The sequence below is a fragment of the Lissotriton vulgaris genome, chromosome 9 (genome assembly GCF_964263255.1).
Source record: "Lissotriton vulgaris chromosome 9, aLisVul1.2, whole genome shotgun sequence".
Lineage (NCBI taxonomy): Eukaryota > Metazoa > Chordata > Amphibia > Caudata > Salamandridae > Lissotriton > Lissotriton vulgaris.
This window is the reverse complement of record NC_141697.1, coordinates 1,074,969,130-1,074,986,452: the sequence shown is the minus strand read 5'-3', so window position 1 is coordinate 1,074,986,452 and position 17,323 is coordinate 1,074,969,130. Positions and strand designations below refer to the sequence as shown.

Below are 17,323 nucleotides of genomic sequence, written 5' to 3'. Positions count from 1 at the left end.
TGTTCAAAGAAGAGTTCAACTGATACGACATCAGGGTTTCATGACCTGGGAGTTGCCTTTTGGAGATCAGGAACTCACTTTAACAGCGTTCAGCAGGGTTCAGGTAGGCCCGGTTGCAGCAGGGCAGTTGCAGAGAGGCTTCTGGAGCTTATTGTGTCCTTGTTTCTCAGAACAGGAGGTCAGACAGCTGGCCCTTGGGGTCACTTCAGCCTGGGATGAAGGGTGCAGGTCCAGTCTTCCTTCTCAGACAGCAGGACAGGCCCCAAGCAGCAGAGTAGCCCTTCTTCTTTAGTATCAACAGGCCCAGAAGTGAACTGAGAGAGGCTCCCATTTTTACACCCGATGCCCGCATTGAAGTGGGAGAAGCTTCTGGAGTTTTCCCCCAACAGAGGTGTCTGGAAATTGCCTCCTCCCTGCCCTGTTCCCAGTCTGTCTGGAGGGGAGGGGAATGGGGGACAATACGCTAGTCTGAAGCCCTTTGTGTGCGAGTTGGTTCAGTTCACTGGAAGTACAAATGTGGTAGGTGATAACTATGCCCCAAAATTAAGCTAGGATGGCCCATCCTGCAAACACCCAGACCCCTATTGTGATACTGTCTAGGAGGAATGCACAAAGGCCAAGGACAACTACACCTAGTCATGTGACCCAGGAACAGACTGCAGGCACCAAATAGTTGAGACAATAAAATGTCAGCTTTCTCAGAGGGGGATTTTCAGAACTGTGACTTAAAATCCTATTTTACAGTTAAAGTGGGGTTTAAAGTAAAATTCGTAAGATACCAAACATGACTTTCTAACCTGCTCCTAATCAACAGTTATCACATAGTAAATGTAATAAGGTAATCCAATGTCATCATGTAGGAGAGGTAGACATTGTAATAGTGAAAAACAAATTTGAACATTTTTCACAACCGGGACATATAAAACTTGTAAGTACATGCTCAACTTTTTAAATACATGGCATCCAGCACTATGGGATGTTTGGAGCCTACCTTAGGGGTGACCTATATGTACTGAGAAAGGAAGGTTTTGACCTGGCAACAGATGTATTTTGCCATGTAGAAATGGCAGTTTAAAACTGCACGTCAGGCTTCAATGGCAGACCTGAGACATGTTTAAAAGTGCTACTTAAGTGGGTGACCCACTAAGTGCTGCAGGCCCACTAGTAGAATTTCTTGCACATGCCCTGGTCACATGTAGTACCACTTTACTAGGGACTTACAAGTAAATGAAATGTGCAAATTGGGAGCAAGCCAATTTCACCATGTTTAAAGGACAGAGTTTAACCATGTTAGCACTGGTTAGTTGTGGTAAAGTGCACCAAGTCCTAAAAGCCAATGAAAGGGATCAGAAACAGACAGGTGAAGGCAAAGAGTTTGGGGGTGACCCTGCAGGGAGGGCCAATTCCAAAAGGACCCTTACGCCCTGTGGGCTGTGTAGTCTTCAGGATGCAAATGCATCCTCGTGAAAGATGAGGCATCCTCATGTAAGAAATGATACTGCTAATAGGTGACCCTGGAATTTCCATTCCTAAATATTCTTTAAAATTGCCACCCATCAAAGGGCATATTAATTATTTGGGACCGACTTCCAGCTGCAAACCAGAAACATGCACCAGGAGTGCCTGCACAGTACCAATATAGTAAATACATGGCTACAGGATTTAACAGCTCAGAGCAGTAGGACTTTCAGGTGGATTTATCAACCAACTTTCTTTTTTAAATTTCTTAATGCAGGTTTTGGAGCAGATCTTCAATCTCCTACTGTTCGTGGCTCCAGTGAATGAGGGGAGCAGCAGGGACTGTCAATGAACCACTCTGTGATTGCCCATGCTTTGGCCTTTCCCTTGTATGTAGGAAGAACGAGGGGCTCCTCGCCAGACTTTATAACATCGGTCTGAGGGGGACGGTGCTCAGCTGGTTTACATCTTTCTTAGCTGGCCGTCGACAAACGGTCTGGGTCCCCCCTAGCTCCGCTGAGATGCCGCCACTGGGAGTCGGAGTTCCGCAGGGTTCTGTGTTGAGCCCGACTCTTTTTAACATCTTCATGACCCCTTTGGCGGCACTTGTGGAGTCTTTTGGGGCCCAGATCGTTTCTTACGCCGATGACACCCAGCTCCTCTTCACGTGTAGGAAAGGTGAGGACTTCGATGGAGAGAGCATTCGGGACTGTCTCGGGGCTGTTTTTAATTGGTTTCAGCAGAATAGCCTTAAATGTAACTCTGACAAGTCGGAGGTGCTGTTTCTTTGGCTGTGCCATGGACCCTGATTGGCAGGCATGGTGGCCGACTGATATGTTCCCCCCAGCTCAGGCATCCCTGGTGGTAAAAAACCTGGGAGTCAAGATCGATAATGGTCTGATGCTGAGATCTCAGATCCTCGGTCTTATGGGCACATATTTCGGCATTCTTAAGATGCTCCGGAAGTTTCTCCCTCTGCTCACAGAAGAGCACAGGAAGATTACGGTGCAAGCCTTGATTGGCTCCAGATTGGACTACGCCAACGTCCTTTATCTGGGTCTCCAGGATTACCTTGTGCAGCGACTACAGGTCGTGCAGAATTCTGCGGCACGTGCCATTTTTGGCCTCCGCAGGCGAGCCAGAGTGTCCGGCCTTTTACAGTCGCTTCATTGGCTGCCTGTCCGGAAGCGGATAGTTTTTAAGGCGCTGACCCTGGCCCATAAAGCGCTCTTCTGTTCGGGAGCAAAATATCTTCAACGCAGGCTTGTTTTTTATCGCCCTACTAGAGCTTTGCGTTCTGAATCTTTGTCTCTTGCGGTGGTCCCCAGAGTAAGGAAGGCCCGGATTGGGGGGCGCTCCTTTAGTTTGAGGGCGCCCCAGCTTTGGAACACTATGCCGCTGGCCTTACGCAGTACTTCTAATCTGCTGTCTTTTAGGAAGGGCCTAAAAACTTGGCTTTTTACCCTCTAGTTATGTTATTCTGCTGTTACTGAATGTTTTCATCTGTTATGTTTTCTTTTTATGAGCTGCCAATATAAAGCGCCGGGACACTCCGTTGGGAGTAGCCGTGCGCTATAGAAATCAATTTTAACATAACATAACAATTTGATTCTCCTTGTTCAGCGAGATTCAGAAGAGACATTTGTATTAATAGAACTTTGTGGCTAAACTGATTAAGTCTGGGACAAGAATGTGTTTGGATGTAGGATCTAGCAGGCCAAGTGGAAACCTTTTCACTCTGGGAGTCATGGATCAATGCTGACTCGATTCTTAAAAATGCCTACTATCCGATGTACATCCTTTAGCAGCAATGGATTTCTGAATTTAAACAGTGAGGCTTTCCATTAGGAACCCCGCCATTCTGTAACCAACTGTACTTCACAGTGGTGTGCAGGGCTCTTCAACTCTCCCAGATAGGAGCAATCTAATCCCTGTGAGACTGATGCAGTGAGGGTAACTCCATTGTCTGTAGGAGAATCAATTTACAAGTCTAATCAAATCGGGTTCTCCTTGGCCTCTTGATTGTACTTGGACATCTCTTTTGTGTGACAAAGTATGTTCTAGTACATGGCTAGTGCCTACACCATGCTCTAGGCGACTTATCATATACTTAGGTCCTGAGGACTCCTTGTTATTTTCTGGTTCGGTTTCTTGAGAACAGTGTTTTTCACACTTGGGTTATTCCAGAACCAAGTGCTAAGGGAGTTTCTGTGGCTCTTCATTGAAGACCAAACCTCCTCTTTCAGTGTTCACCAAGATAATGCTTTGGCAAGGGGACGTGCAACAGTAGTAGGCTTGGCAATGGGACAATGTTCTAAGCACCTAAGGAGTCAAATAAGGTATGTGCCTCAAGACCACTGGAAGCCAAATGGCAGTGGAGCGTTTTTGAGTTCCTATGTCACATTGGCCTATCGGCATGGATGAATGCAGGCAATTTGGAAATCTAAAAAAGTTAAGATATATTTTTGAACAGTTTTAGGCAGATTCACAACTTTGTCCTGCTGTAATGAGTCATTTTTAAATAAGAGATTCGTGCCTGTGTTCTGCCAAATATGAGGTTTTTGCATCAGTGCAAAGCCTGGATGCAGCCACATCCACCTCTGAAAGAAAGAACACCATCTGCTGTGGAAGACCCATGATCATCAGCGATTCACACTTCCGGACCTTTTTTGGTCCAAATGGGGCCAGACAAAAGGACCTCAGTTAGAGCTTGGAAAACGGGAAACTCTGTCAAAACGTGACTGATATCCCATCGACCCTATTAAAAGTGCAGTATAGCCTATCGCACTTGTAATATGGCAAACAGGATATCAATCACATTTAGATTCCTAAACTAGGTGGTAGTCAAAGCATGCACATGTGCGCACACAAACCTTTCTGTTTTACGTTCTATGCAACAAAATATCCCCAAAAAATGAAAGAAGTTTCACAATGTACTCAACAAATCAGACTAATATTTACGAGTAAGTGTACTCACAGACACACTAAATGGGGTGATATCTGGTGACTGATTCCACAGTAACTTTTTATAATCAAACCTAACATTCGTTATTTTGAAACACCCTCCAAAAAAAGTGTATTTTGAAACCTTCATAATATGCATAAAATAGCATAGTTTACAATATGGGTTCTTACCTGCTGCAGATTCTTATTATTGCAGTCAGCGTCTGTTCGTCAAATGTCAGAACATCAAGCAGCAAAGCTGCACCAATCTAATTTGAATAAAAAATAATCCACAGAACAGATATTATCAATTTATAACTAAATGAATACATAAAAAAGTATCTACCTTAAAACACTCAGTTGTGAATTGAACTATACAAATCAACATTGTTGTCCAGCTCCTCTTCTGACCCTCATGACAGCTACTCCTTACTTCAATATTTTACCCATTATCCCAGTAAAACCATATTGTCCACCCCTAACATTTGGTGCAAAATCTATTATCAAATAAAGATCTGATTATTGATGCTTGCTGCATTCTGTGTGCAGATTCTCATGAACGAAATGCATAATGCAAAGAGAAGCACATTTCAAGGGATTGAGATTTTCACAGGGTGGCCTGTTGATGGGGATCTTTCTCCTAAAGGGGTGGAGGCTGATTGAGTTCTAACAACAAAATCTTCAAAAAAGAAGTAAAATAGTTTAATAACACTAATTCCACATATATTTGCAAAATAAATCATACATCTGAAAGGACACTTGTGAGCACTCAAGTACTATCATGGCATCCCACGCAAGTCTTTCATTGTTCCATCCTGCTCCTACTAGTCTGCGACAGAGTTTCCTTGATAGGGTAGAGTGGAAAAGTGAATAATAACGCAAATTCCACAATTCAGGAAATAAAGCTAGACTGATTTTATACTATTGTCTTTTATTTTGTACTTTCAAAGTGAAGTTTTATTGCTCTGGTTATGGAGATCTCACAAGTTCAGACAGTAACTCAACCTTTCTTACAAGCTGGGCTATCAGACAGCATTCATTCAAATGTCCGATTCAAATATGTACGTTTGGAAAAGCGATCACTTTTTCGCCAGACATCAACTTCTAAGTTCAATAAACTATGCAATTTTTGCTACACACTATGTTTTTCTTTTTGAAAAAATAAAATCAATTCCTCAAATAAAATTATATAAGTTATATTAAAAAAAGAAGATCTCCCTAAAACACAAGATCTCCCGAAAACACTTTCAAATTTTTGGAAATAACCGGTTGATATTCAAATATCAATGTCATTTTCAGCAACTTCTCACATGCACTAGCCCCAACTAGTAACAGGAAACTCTTGGTGCAGGCTAGCATGCTCATCGAGCGTTGCCCTCAAAGGAGCCGGTTAATCAAGAAGCGTCAGACTGATCTAGACTCGGAGCAAAAGCAAATGGGCAAGGTGCTTCAGGTTCTGCAGGATAAGGCCGAGAACCTTGAAGGGAGGTCAAGCCGAAACAACATACGCATTACGGGCCGGAGTCCACACAGGTTGGGAACACTGAGCTTTTCGTGGAGAAACTCTTGGTGACACTGCTTGGGAGTGAGGCGTTCTCCCCCATGTTCGTGGTGAAGAGGGCTCACCGCTCACTGGGCCCGCGCCCTGCGCGTCTCCAAGGCCTATCATTGCAAAACTGCAAAATTACAGGGACCGTGATGCGGAACTGCGAATCGAGAACAACCGTCTCTACAGTACAAAGGCTCTGCTATTTCCCTGTATCCGGACTTCACAATCCGGATGTAAGAGACCCGCCCGCAGTTTAACCCCACTGAAGCGTCTGGCACAGGACCAAAATTTGGACTACGTCATGCTGTACACCGCAAGGCTCCACGTCAATCGACAGGGCAAATCACAGATTTTCATGGACCCAAAGATGCTGCAAAAAGCCCTGAAGGAAAGGTCCAGAGAAAGGCAGCGAGACTCTGCGCAGTGCTCCTCGGGGGGAGCGTCCGGGAGCAGTCTGGAGGACCAGTACTGAAGATCACTCCGCTGGTTAGGCAGATAAGAGGATTGCTGGGGAGGGTGGCCAGGAGGGCTGAATGTCTGTGCCTGAGGGGCCAAACCACGGTGACTGTTAAAGATTTGTTACTGGTATTGGATTACCTGGGGGCGGTGGGTGAATTTCTGGAATCACACATGAAGTACTTTGGCACATTATGCACGTGGTGACTTACTTTAGGCTGGTAACACTTTGGTCAGGCTGGACACAGTCGCATTGTTTCCTGATGCACCTATTTTGCAGATGGCTCACGGTTGCGAGCATCGTTAGCCAAGTGAGGTTTCGTTGACCTACCGGGCTGGCAACATTCGCCCAAGCGCGTAGTTCGCCACTGGGGCCATGTTTTTGATTCTTACCTTGTTGTGCCTTTTTTGTTAAGTTGATGTGTCACAAGACCCGCTTAATTTGTTTAGGTTGGGATGTGTTGGGGGGGGGGGGGGGAATAGTCCGTGCGTGCACATTTGGGGAAGGCATGCCGTGAGTGGATGGGGGATTGCACAGAGACCAAAGTCATATGTTCCAATTTATTTTGTCGTGTGGGCATGTTACAATGCAAATTTGCTGCCTAAACAAGTATATTCCTGGGTTTTACACAGCGGCTGTGTTGCGAAATGCTACTTGATTTTTGCTAATGTCCTGAATGCACTTAAAAATTCTAACTTGGAATGTCCAGGGTCGCAATGACCATAGGAAATTGCGGAAAGTCCTGACTTCTCTCATTAGGCGCAGTGTAGCTATTGCCTTCTTGCAGGAGTCACACTTGCCCCTTCATAGTGCATTGTTACTACACAAAGGGTTGCGGGGTAACATACATGCTGCGGGGTTTACTTCTCATGTACGGGGTGTACTAACGTGGATGAATCCCAAGTCGGGCCTTCATTTGGGAGCTCTGGAGACTGATCCAGAGGGTTGCTTTGCGCTACCGAGGGTTGCTTTGCGGTATCGAGATGCTGTGGGAAAGGGTTTGAATTGGTGATAGTCGATACCTATGGCCCCAACCTTGATAACCCCACCTTCTTCAGACATTTATTAGATAGACTCAGCTGCTACTGCCCACGTTCTCTGCTCTGGGGTGGGAGATTTCAATTGTGTTTTAGACCCCTGCCTAGACAGATCAGGAGGCCCACCTAGAAGTCCATCAGCCTCTGCTAGGGCCATTTTGGCTGCTGCTACCAAACTAGATCTTTGTGACGTTTGGTGTACACGCTCACCGAGTCCGGGCGGGTTCACATACTATTCAGCGTATCATAACCTCCACACTGGGATTGACTACTTGTTTATCTCCAGAGACCTGTTCAAACAGATCTGTGAGTGTGCAGTTTTACCCCGTACACTTTCGGACCATGCCCCTATTCTTATTGGGTCGGTTGACTCCTTCACCACAGTTTGGGTCGCCCTTAGGTATACATCCGTGGCATCACGATGGCGAAGCACTCTGGTGACCTCACCCTGCGCAGTCGCCTCTCTGATCTGGAGGCCACTTTGGCCGCCCTAGAGCAGCGGTTGCTAGCGGGAGCGGATGCTGAGGTCACACAAGAATGGCAAAGCACCCTGGAGGAATATCACTCTACTGCAGATGCTGAATTGAAACATCTGGGTAAATATGCGACCGCCCCCATATATGGGGAGGGGAACCGGCCGGGGTCGGTTCCGGCATCCCTGCTCAAAACTCGGAGAGAGAAGGTTCAGGTGACGATTCTCCATGATGCAGAAGGGGAGCCCCTGACTGACCCTTTGATATAGCCAACAGAGTAAAGCAATATTATGCTCATTATACAGCTCTGAAGGTGTAAGCGACGACAAAGCTATCTTAGACCATATTAAATTGCCTTGGCTGTTAAATGGTCACGGAGTACCTGATACGCCCTCTGGAGGCCAAAGAAATCACTTCGGCTTTAGCTGGGATGAAATCTAAGCGTGCTCCTGGGGTGGATGGACTCACCGTAACATTCTGCAAAGAGTTCCGGGAACTATTGGTCCCGCACTTACAGGCACTGTTTGAAGAAATCATGGAAGCCGGCAAGATTCCACCATCAATGCCGGAAGCGTTAATTGTCACCATACTCAAGTCGGAGAAACCTCCATTCGCGTGTGCCTCCTACCGCCTGCAGTCCCTCCTCAATGTGGACAATAAAATGTATGCTAAGGTCTTAGCAACCAGACTGTCTCCTTTGGTGCCGCTGTTGATCTCACCGGAACGAGCTGGCTTTGTCCCCGGCAGGAACCTTATTTATAACTTAAGAATGGTATTCAGGGCTATACAACATACCCGTCGGGACACACAGGCAGTATCTCTCTTCCTTGATATGGAGAAGGCATTTGATTCCGTGGAGTGGAGATTCATGACCCATGTGTTTGTTTGTTTTTATAATTCTTTTTATTAAAGAACAGGCGGTCACACCTTTAGACATTAACCTTCTTGAATGATGTTGTTGTGCAGACTTGACAGTACACATGTTTCGTAGCACCTGTACATTGAGACATGATGAGTAATCATAGTTATGGAGTACAAGAGGCTCACAAATATACCCATGATATGCATTCCATTTGGCCCAGATAGCAATTCAATTTTTAGGGCAGCCTTGCGCAATATAAACAGTTTTTAGGTCTCGCGACCTATCGATGCGCGCAAGCGCATCGAGCGTAGGGAGAATTCATGTGGCGAAAACATCTTCAAACCAAAGGGCTTTCAGCCCCGCGGTTTTCATGCAGTGCCCGTGTACATGCACGCGCATCGCATCCAAGCCCAGCCCAGTCCTCCCCTAGCAGCACTCCTCCCACGCCAGCAACTCCCCCCTCCCACACCAGCACCTCCCCTCTCTCGCATTCACGCCATCCGGCTTCTCCTCCCCTAGCAGCACTCCTCCCACACCAGCATCTCCCCCCTCCCACACCAGCACCTCCCCTCTCTCGCATTCACGCCCACCCACCAGGCTCTCCCGCCCCCATCAGGCTTCCCTCCCAATCCGTCTGCCTCCCCTCGCGCATTCACGCTCCCCCACCAGGCTCTCCCGCCCCCATCCGGCTTCCCTCGTAATCTGCCTGCCTCCCCTCGCTCGCATTCCCGACCCAGGCTCTCCCGCCATGGAAAATAAAACCTGTAAACTTTTTTGCACCTCCCCTCTCTCTCCACTAATTATTCACTGCTGGCCGGCCCATCTAGTTTTGCACGGCTTTCGTTTTCCGCTTGATTGCCTACACAGCCCACCGAGTTCCATGTCTCTTCTTGTTAGGGTTTGCTGCAAAGCATGGCTTTACATCGCTCTCCATCAGAGCCTCCTCTCCGCCCCCTTCCCTGCTGCTGCTCGCATCGCACTCCCTCCTCCCCCCTCCCTTTTCATCCGCTTTAATCAGGCTCATCTGCTGCTGCCATTCTCCCCTCCCTTCTCGTTGTATTTCCTTCTCGTATTTTCTTGAGAGCGAGGTCGCACTGCTTTCCACAGCTGTGTTTCTTCCTGCGTGCAGACTACGCTTCTATTCATACCTATCAACAGCGTGAGGACGTGCTGCAATCCTCATTGTAGCGTTTTTTTCTTGTTTCCTTTGGACGCGCAGCCAATTCACTTTCGTTCAATGCGAGGTCGCGTTGATTCCCTTCACACTGCTGTCGCCAGTTCATGACGCGTTACTTTCCCCCACCTATTTTGACTTCCCAGAAGGGCATGAAGTGCTGAGTCCGCCTCTTTATTTCATGTCGTTTTTGCTGGCAGTAAAGTTCTGTTGGAGCACCGGAGCGCTCAAAATTCCTATGACTTTATACCGCGAATTCAGTTTTACACTAGTCCCAGGATCTGCTGGTGTTTATTTCACTATTTTAAGATCTGCACATTGGAGAATGAGCAGACGTATGCTCTAGGATTGTTTTCATTTTTTGATCTCGCAAGTGGCCCACCATGTACAATATACAGATATATTTGTAAATCATGTGTTATGTGTAACAATAGTAGAACAGTTCTTTCAGCACAAATGCAGTCTGTGATAGCTGCAACGCACTCGAGAACGAGTATTCCCTGATTGTTATAATGTTTGGCTTTTGTAAATCTTGCATCTGTGTTTTCTCTGCTGTCACTTCAGCTCACCCGGCTGCACCCCCTCACCCCTCGATCGCCAATGTCACTCCCACCCTTCCTTTGATCTCGCCCAGAGTTCTTAAAGGCTAATGGCCCTCCCCCTCACCCAGCACAGAGCGCGCATCGTTTGTTGACTCTCCCAATTTGTCTTACTGCCTCGCGTTCTTTCTCCCTTTCGCTCTAATAGTCTATGCTGGTGGGAATTATTTAAGGATTTCAGCAGTGAAAAAACGGGTCTAGTGTTTTGTGAGCATCACTGTTTGAGCATAATTGGGTATAGTACTTGAGGAGGGTGCTCTATTCACATCTTATATCTGTTAATTCCAGGGTGCACCCTTGCAGCCAAAGGGTTGTTGGCGTGTACGTTTAATCACACCATTGGTATTCATGTGTTTATGTACCCTGTTCGTAATTCTCGGAGCTGCCCAACAAGAACTGTAGAGTTCACTTTCAAACACTCAAAGTCACAGCCTTACATCCTGCTTTACGTGATTCATTATTTTACATTGCAGGGCTTCTATGGTCGTGGTTGCGTTGCTCTCCATCAGAGCCTCCTCTCCGCCCCTTCCCTGCTGCTGCTCGCATCGCACTCCCTCCTCCCCCTCCCTTTTCATCAGCTTTAATCAGGCTCATCTGCTGCTGCCATTCCCCCCCTCCCTTCTCGCCCACTCCTTCTTGTTTAAACTTTTGTACCGCTCTGATTAAACTGAGGCATCCTAAAAGACACCCAAAAGAACAGTCGGAGAGCACACGGAATGAAATGCAGAGTTGACGAGCGGGTGGCACTGTTTAATTATCAAACTTATTTACGACTGTCCTGGGAATGGTAAAATAAAAAGCACATGCATGTTTGCAGATTAAGGACAACAAAACGGAATTCTCCATGAAAATAACCTCGAATATGACTTCACTTATGTATTGCCCATGGTGGACTCGGAAGCATTTAATTAATACAAATAAAAACAAGATCCAAAGGTTATTTGTTTTAATCCTACAACCTTTTTTTCATATGGTACGTAACGTTTCCTCATGAAATCACAAACATTCCGTCACCAATGGCGGGCTGTGCGTCAGGTGTAGGCCTCTGCGGTGCGTGCCACAGCTCTGGGTAATGTGCCCGGTCCTCTACAGACAGACAAGTGCTGTTCACGGAGCTCGAGATCTCGGCGACCAGTAAACAGTGCGGCACTTGTACAGACCCTTATAGTCTTGTGAGCCGCAGCTCTCTGCCAATTACGAATTGACTTTGTTATATCAATAGCACCAGCAATAACAAGCACTGGCGTTGCCAATAGGTCTCGCAGCAGGAAAGTTGGAGCTATTACAATTGCAAATAACAATGCCTTTTATTTTTGTTTTCATTTTAAAAACATAAAGGGCTTTGTCATTTACAAAACCAATAGCTCCAACTTTCCTACTGCGAGACCTATTGGCAACGCCAGTGCTTGTTTCCCTGGTAATGCACCAGTCCATATCCGCCTTCCAGGTTGTGATTTTAGGCGGTATTACTGCCCCCAGTGTTGTGCAATATTCCTTTTTGCTATCATTTGACCCAGGGTCGCCCATAGCTTATCTTTACTATTAAGATCTGTGGGTTCACACACATTCAGGAGACACCTCTTTGCTTCAGGCCTAATAACAGTTTCCAATACCTCGCTCATATAGTCTTGCAACTTCTTCCAATAATTCTGGATATACTCACATTCCCATATAATGTGCATAAATGAACCCTCTAGGGCACATCGTCTCTTACATTGTCCGTCAATCGCCGTGCCCATCTGCGCCAATCGGGGTCCAGATACATATACTCTGTGTAAAAACATTTGTTGGACAAGGCGCAGTCTAGCTGAAATCACCACTTCCCGTGGGGAGGCAACTGCCTCCTGCCACTTCTCGTCATCAAGCTCTAGTCCATCCCTCTCCCATCGTTCCCTCAGTGTAACCAGAGGATCTGCGACATTATTAATACGTTTTTTTGTAGGTAGAGCAATTACTTTATCCGGTGGGTAGCCATCCTGCAATCTGTCCTCTAAGGGAGAGGATTCTGGGGGAGAGGTACCTTCTGACAGATTTGATTGAGGGAGTGTTGGATTTGCAAATATCTGAAATATTCAGTGTCTGCCAGTTGGTGTGTGCACTGGAGTGAAAGCAAACGCCACTACTGTGCCTCCCTCCCACAGGTCGCTGGTTCGTGATATCCCTATCAGGTCCCACTTGTCAAACTCGGGTGCCAAGATATCTATAAAACAAATGTATACTCCAGCAGTATAAAATCCTCCCCAGCTGCTTTCCAGAGGGTAGTGAATTTATGGCTGTCACAACCTCGTCAAGAATGATCTCCCCTGTTGAGAATTTAGTCGGGGCATCCCACATTCCTGCAAGTACTTATCTGTAGTATGAATGTCAATACTATTAGGTCCCTGATACAATTTTGATAAAATATGGCAAATTGTTAAATAGTTGATTGAGGGGATCATATAAACAACACCACTTTCCCCTATAATCCGACAGATAATATTATTAGATTTTTTTATCAGAGATCTGATAAGCCAACAAGCGCCCCAACTTTTCCCCATACTCGTATTGAAAGGACCTATTTTCTGAAAGATGGCAGCCACCCTCTCCTTCAGCCCCCTACTGAGTGTTTGACGTCTCTCAATTAGTTTCAGACATAGTGGCTGCTCCGGTGTGTCCTTTAAGAGAATTGCCTGTGTATGATCTTTTTCCAAATTCAAACAAGCCTGCTGAACTTCTATACTCAAACTTATAGGATGTATGCAAATTAAAAAGTCTTTGTGTTCAACATAACTATGAGAGAAATCAGAGATTCTAAATATTTTGATCCCGTAGGAGAGAAAACCCAAGCTAAAAGCTCTATATCTGAAGAAATGGGCAAATTCAGTCAATCAAATATTTGGGAAATTACCTCACGGATTCGTTGTCAATTTGGACCACAATTTACTGGTTGGCCTTAAAAGCCAAAATGACTACAGACCTAGCTAAACGGCAGAGGAAGAATTAAGGTTGTGAATATTGATATTTTACATTACTTGCTTTACCACTTTCAAGCACTCCCAACTTTAATCCCATGAGACAAACTGGTAAACACATTGTATAAGGCCAAGCAAATAAACTAGGGCAAATAACATAATTCTCATGACCACCATGAAAAGAGGCAGCTTCACTTGCCCAAACCTTCATGAAATATTACTATGCTTCCAGTTTAGGTTTATTATAGAATGGTCCTCTAGAGAAGCAGAAATGAGAGAGCTTTAAATGGAATGAGGGCTTGCAGGTCAAGCTCTCTTTGGGACATTACGTTGTTTCAGAGAGGTGCAATGCTGAGAAATCTATATATATATATCTATCTCAGAAATCCCTAAGCCACCTCCTATAGTTTGGCATAAAATAGCAAAGGAGGGTTTAACATCTTCCAAGTGCCATTCACCCTGATCCATCTGAACATGGAGGATGTACAATTTGGGAACTGGATAAGGGAGGATGCTTGACAACCAAAGACATGTTCAATAAGGTCCAGATGAAATTGTTCTAGGGTTGCAAGAAGGTCTTCAAGCTGTCTTAATTGGATAGAATACAACATACACAAATCAGAAACTGGCTCATGTACTTACCTTTAAGAGTAGCAGCATGTAGGACCTCCAAACCTCTTTTTAAAAATATCCAGGAAGAAACTAACAACTCAAATGCTCTGGTTCATAGTCTGTGAAGACAAGAATGCTTATTGCAATGACCTAACCTCTTTTTGGAGTAAGCAACTTTTTCTCACTTCTAAAACGAGTGTAGAAACGGTCCCGATTTTGAACAGAAATGCTGAATGATGTAAACAAGATCACAGGCTTTCAAATTCTGAGCTTGCCAGTAGACTGCATGTTCCTCACTGTAGGTGGGGGTCATTTCAATCTACTGACAGTAGCTCAATTGTCGGAACCAGTGCTCATTGCATCTTTTGATCTTTTCATGGATCACCTCTGAACAGAAAGCAAGATAGTTTCTTAGAGAGCGAAGGCTTCTCTCTGGAATAAGAACCACCTGCAGCAAGCACTGCTGGGGCTTTGAACATTCTCTTCTACTCAGCTAAATTCCTATAGGTAGATTTTGTCTTGATTCGCAAAGGGTACTTCAGTAAAGGCGTGGTGGTTGTAGATCCATGCAAAAATGAACTAATGGACAGAAGAGTGACTGAGTGAACGTACACATGAAAAGATGGCGGTGTGAAAGGATGATAAATTGGTGAGTGCACAGGTAGATGTACTTACTAGTAGGTTGATGGATGAATTAATGGGATGCCTCACACATTTATATAGCCTTGGGGATGGCTTTGCAGGAACAGCGTCATACAAGGGGCCACTGTTCCTTAACCAGTCAAATATTGTTTAGATCTGCCATCCGCAGCCACTTTTTATTTAATGTTTAATGCATGCTAAAGGATAACCTTTTACGCGAGGGCCTGCATTGTGCCATGGGTGGGTACCATCACGTCAAGACTGATCAAAATATGCCAAGTAAAACCACCATTATGTCACAACAGCAACATGGCGGAGCGGGCAACATTGTGCCCCGATGTCCACAGTATGTAAATGTTAACCTCAACTAAGCTAAATCCAGCATCATGTCAGCAGTGGGAAGCCATCAAGCCATTAACTGTATGCCTTGGATGACCACCATTTTGAAAACACATGCAGTGTGCTACAGATCGCCAAAACACCACAAGAAAAAGTGCACACACTTACACTTTCTGTCACACACATATACCCACATAGACACACTGCCCCACGCCCAAAAACAATCAATCAATCAAAAGTCACTGCTGGCTCCAGCATACGCAGGCAGTGATGATTATTAATTCTTCACCACCCCTGCTGTTATCACACAACCCTGCAGGGAGTGACAAAGAGCCAGCACATGCTTGTGACAAGAGTACAGGTCAGCTGCAATTTAGTACTGAAGTGCCTATAAAGCTGAAGAGGGGTGGAATCCCATCCGTATCTGAGGGTGCCTTTAAAGCTGATGAGGGGTGGAATCCCATCAGACTCTTTCATTCCCTAGGTTAACACTGGCCATTAGGGCAGTGAGTAGCCAACCATATTTGGGACAAGCCTCCCTTTTGCAGACTCGTGCATCAATTACAGCCACTTCATTGGTGCATTCTGGTGCAGAGGGAATACCCCATATGACATGAATGTTAGTTTCAATCAGCTGCTGACCCATATGACATGAATGTTAGTTTCAATCAGCTGCTGGCTGCTAAATATGGGCTGATCAATGAGTGAATGCCACTCACAAGAGCCTGTGGGTAAGATGGGTTGACTTTTTGCACAGACATAACCGGATGCATAATTAGCAATGAAATAACAGTTCATTTAAGAGCATAGATCAATGTAAGAATTTCACTGACAAGAAGAGAGGTTAGCATGAAGGGTTATGGCATAAAAGAGGGAACAAAGCTAATTCAGTACATTTTAAAGCATTTTCACTAGGCATGGACAGTGGATTATCTATCAGGCAAACAAAAATAGAAATCAGACACACTGATTTAAGTGATGTTGAATTCAGAAGTGTAGATTGCCCAGAAAGTGAACATACCTCTCCGTGCAATTCCTTCAAAGCCAAGATAATCACTTGTTTGAACTGTGCTGCATTGAGGCGAAGCTGGACCTCTTGGAATGTTCTATATATAGAAAGCAATTAATTAGAAGTCCATTTACACTACATGGGAAAAATGTTTGATCTAAACGCAAACTTACAGTTGGATCTTCATATAATGGTATCCTGAAGAAGTGTTCAACACAATTCTTTCATATGGACAAGGCTCCAGCCTCTTTCTCTCAAGCAATGCTCTCATAATAAAGAACTGGACCTGATAAAACAAAGAAATGAAAAACCGAACACATGAATATGCTGATTCAGAATGTAGTCACTGTACATCAAAAGGCAGAGGAAACTAAAGTAGCAGCTGAAGTGCACTGAAGTCTTTCTTTGCTAAGCTACTCAAGCCTTATTTTGTCCTTGGTGGAGGGAAGAGCTAACTTCTCACCAAGATCCTGCAGTCTATCCATTATAAGGCAAGACACAAGTGGAAGTTCAACTAATCAGATGGTAGAATACCTTCTGTCTGTGTGGCCCACCAACACTGGTCATACTGGAAATGAGTGGCGGTACTTGTCGCCCGGCACGGGGCCAAGACAAGCAGGGTTACTACCCCCACAACCAAAGGGGATCTCAATCTCTAGGATTGCCTCCCACTATCCAGACAAAGGGGGATTTTCAGAAGAGATGAACAATATATCACGGCTTGATTGACGTTCCTGGGAAAGGTTTATTCAATGAACTTTGAAGACAATCGCCAAGGCCAATTATTATGTAGGGTGGGTGAGAAGGAATCTTACAAGTAGGTGATGTTAAAAGTTTTAGCTGGTGCTAAATACATTTATAGCATGTTGGAGATTACTGTAGAAAGCACTCAACAATATACACATAATCAGTGTCTTCGAGAGAATACAAGCTATTTCTCAGAGTGATTTGTAATGGAAGTTTACAATTCCACTTTCACCCGGGGTCCTAAAACCATGAGCCATCATGCAAGCATGGAACACAGTCTTAGGTACATAGTGCACCACATTCCTTTCCCCATAACTGGCTCCTAGAGCATTCTATAGAGGGACAGTACATATGGGTGGTCCACTGTGCTTACTGGTATGACCAATCCATCTTTCTTCCAGACTTACATTTAAAGGGAGGCAGACAAACTCATGGAGTCTAGCCCAAGGAACTCCGTAACCATGTTCCAAG

The 17,323-nt window shown here is 45.1% G+C and overlaps 1 protein-coding gene across 2 annotated transcripts in view; it reads right to left on the bottom strand.

Moving 5' to 3' along the window:
* Positions 1-17,323, bottom strand: part of RPP14 (ribonuclease P/MRP subunit p14) — a 117,412-nt gene that overhangs the window by 86,232 nt on the left and 13,857 nt on the right. For both annotated transcript variants that reach the window (XM_086939053.1, XM_086939054.1), the window contains exons 2-4: positions 16,279-16,391; positions 16,118-16,202; positions 4,594-4,670 (exon numbers count right to left, since the gene is read on the bottom strand). In XM_086939053.1, the coding sequence (XP_086795179.1) occupies positions 4,594-4,670; positions 16,118-16,202; positions 16,279-16,376 (260 nt within the window). In that variant the 5' untranslated portion in view covers positions 16,377-16,391. The remainder of the gene's footprint in view (positions 1-4,593; positions 4,671-16,117; positions 16,203-16,278; positions 16,392-17,323) is intronic.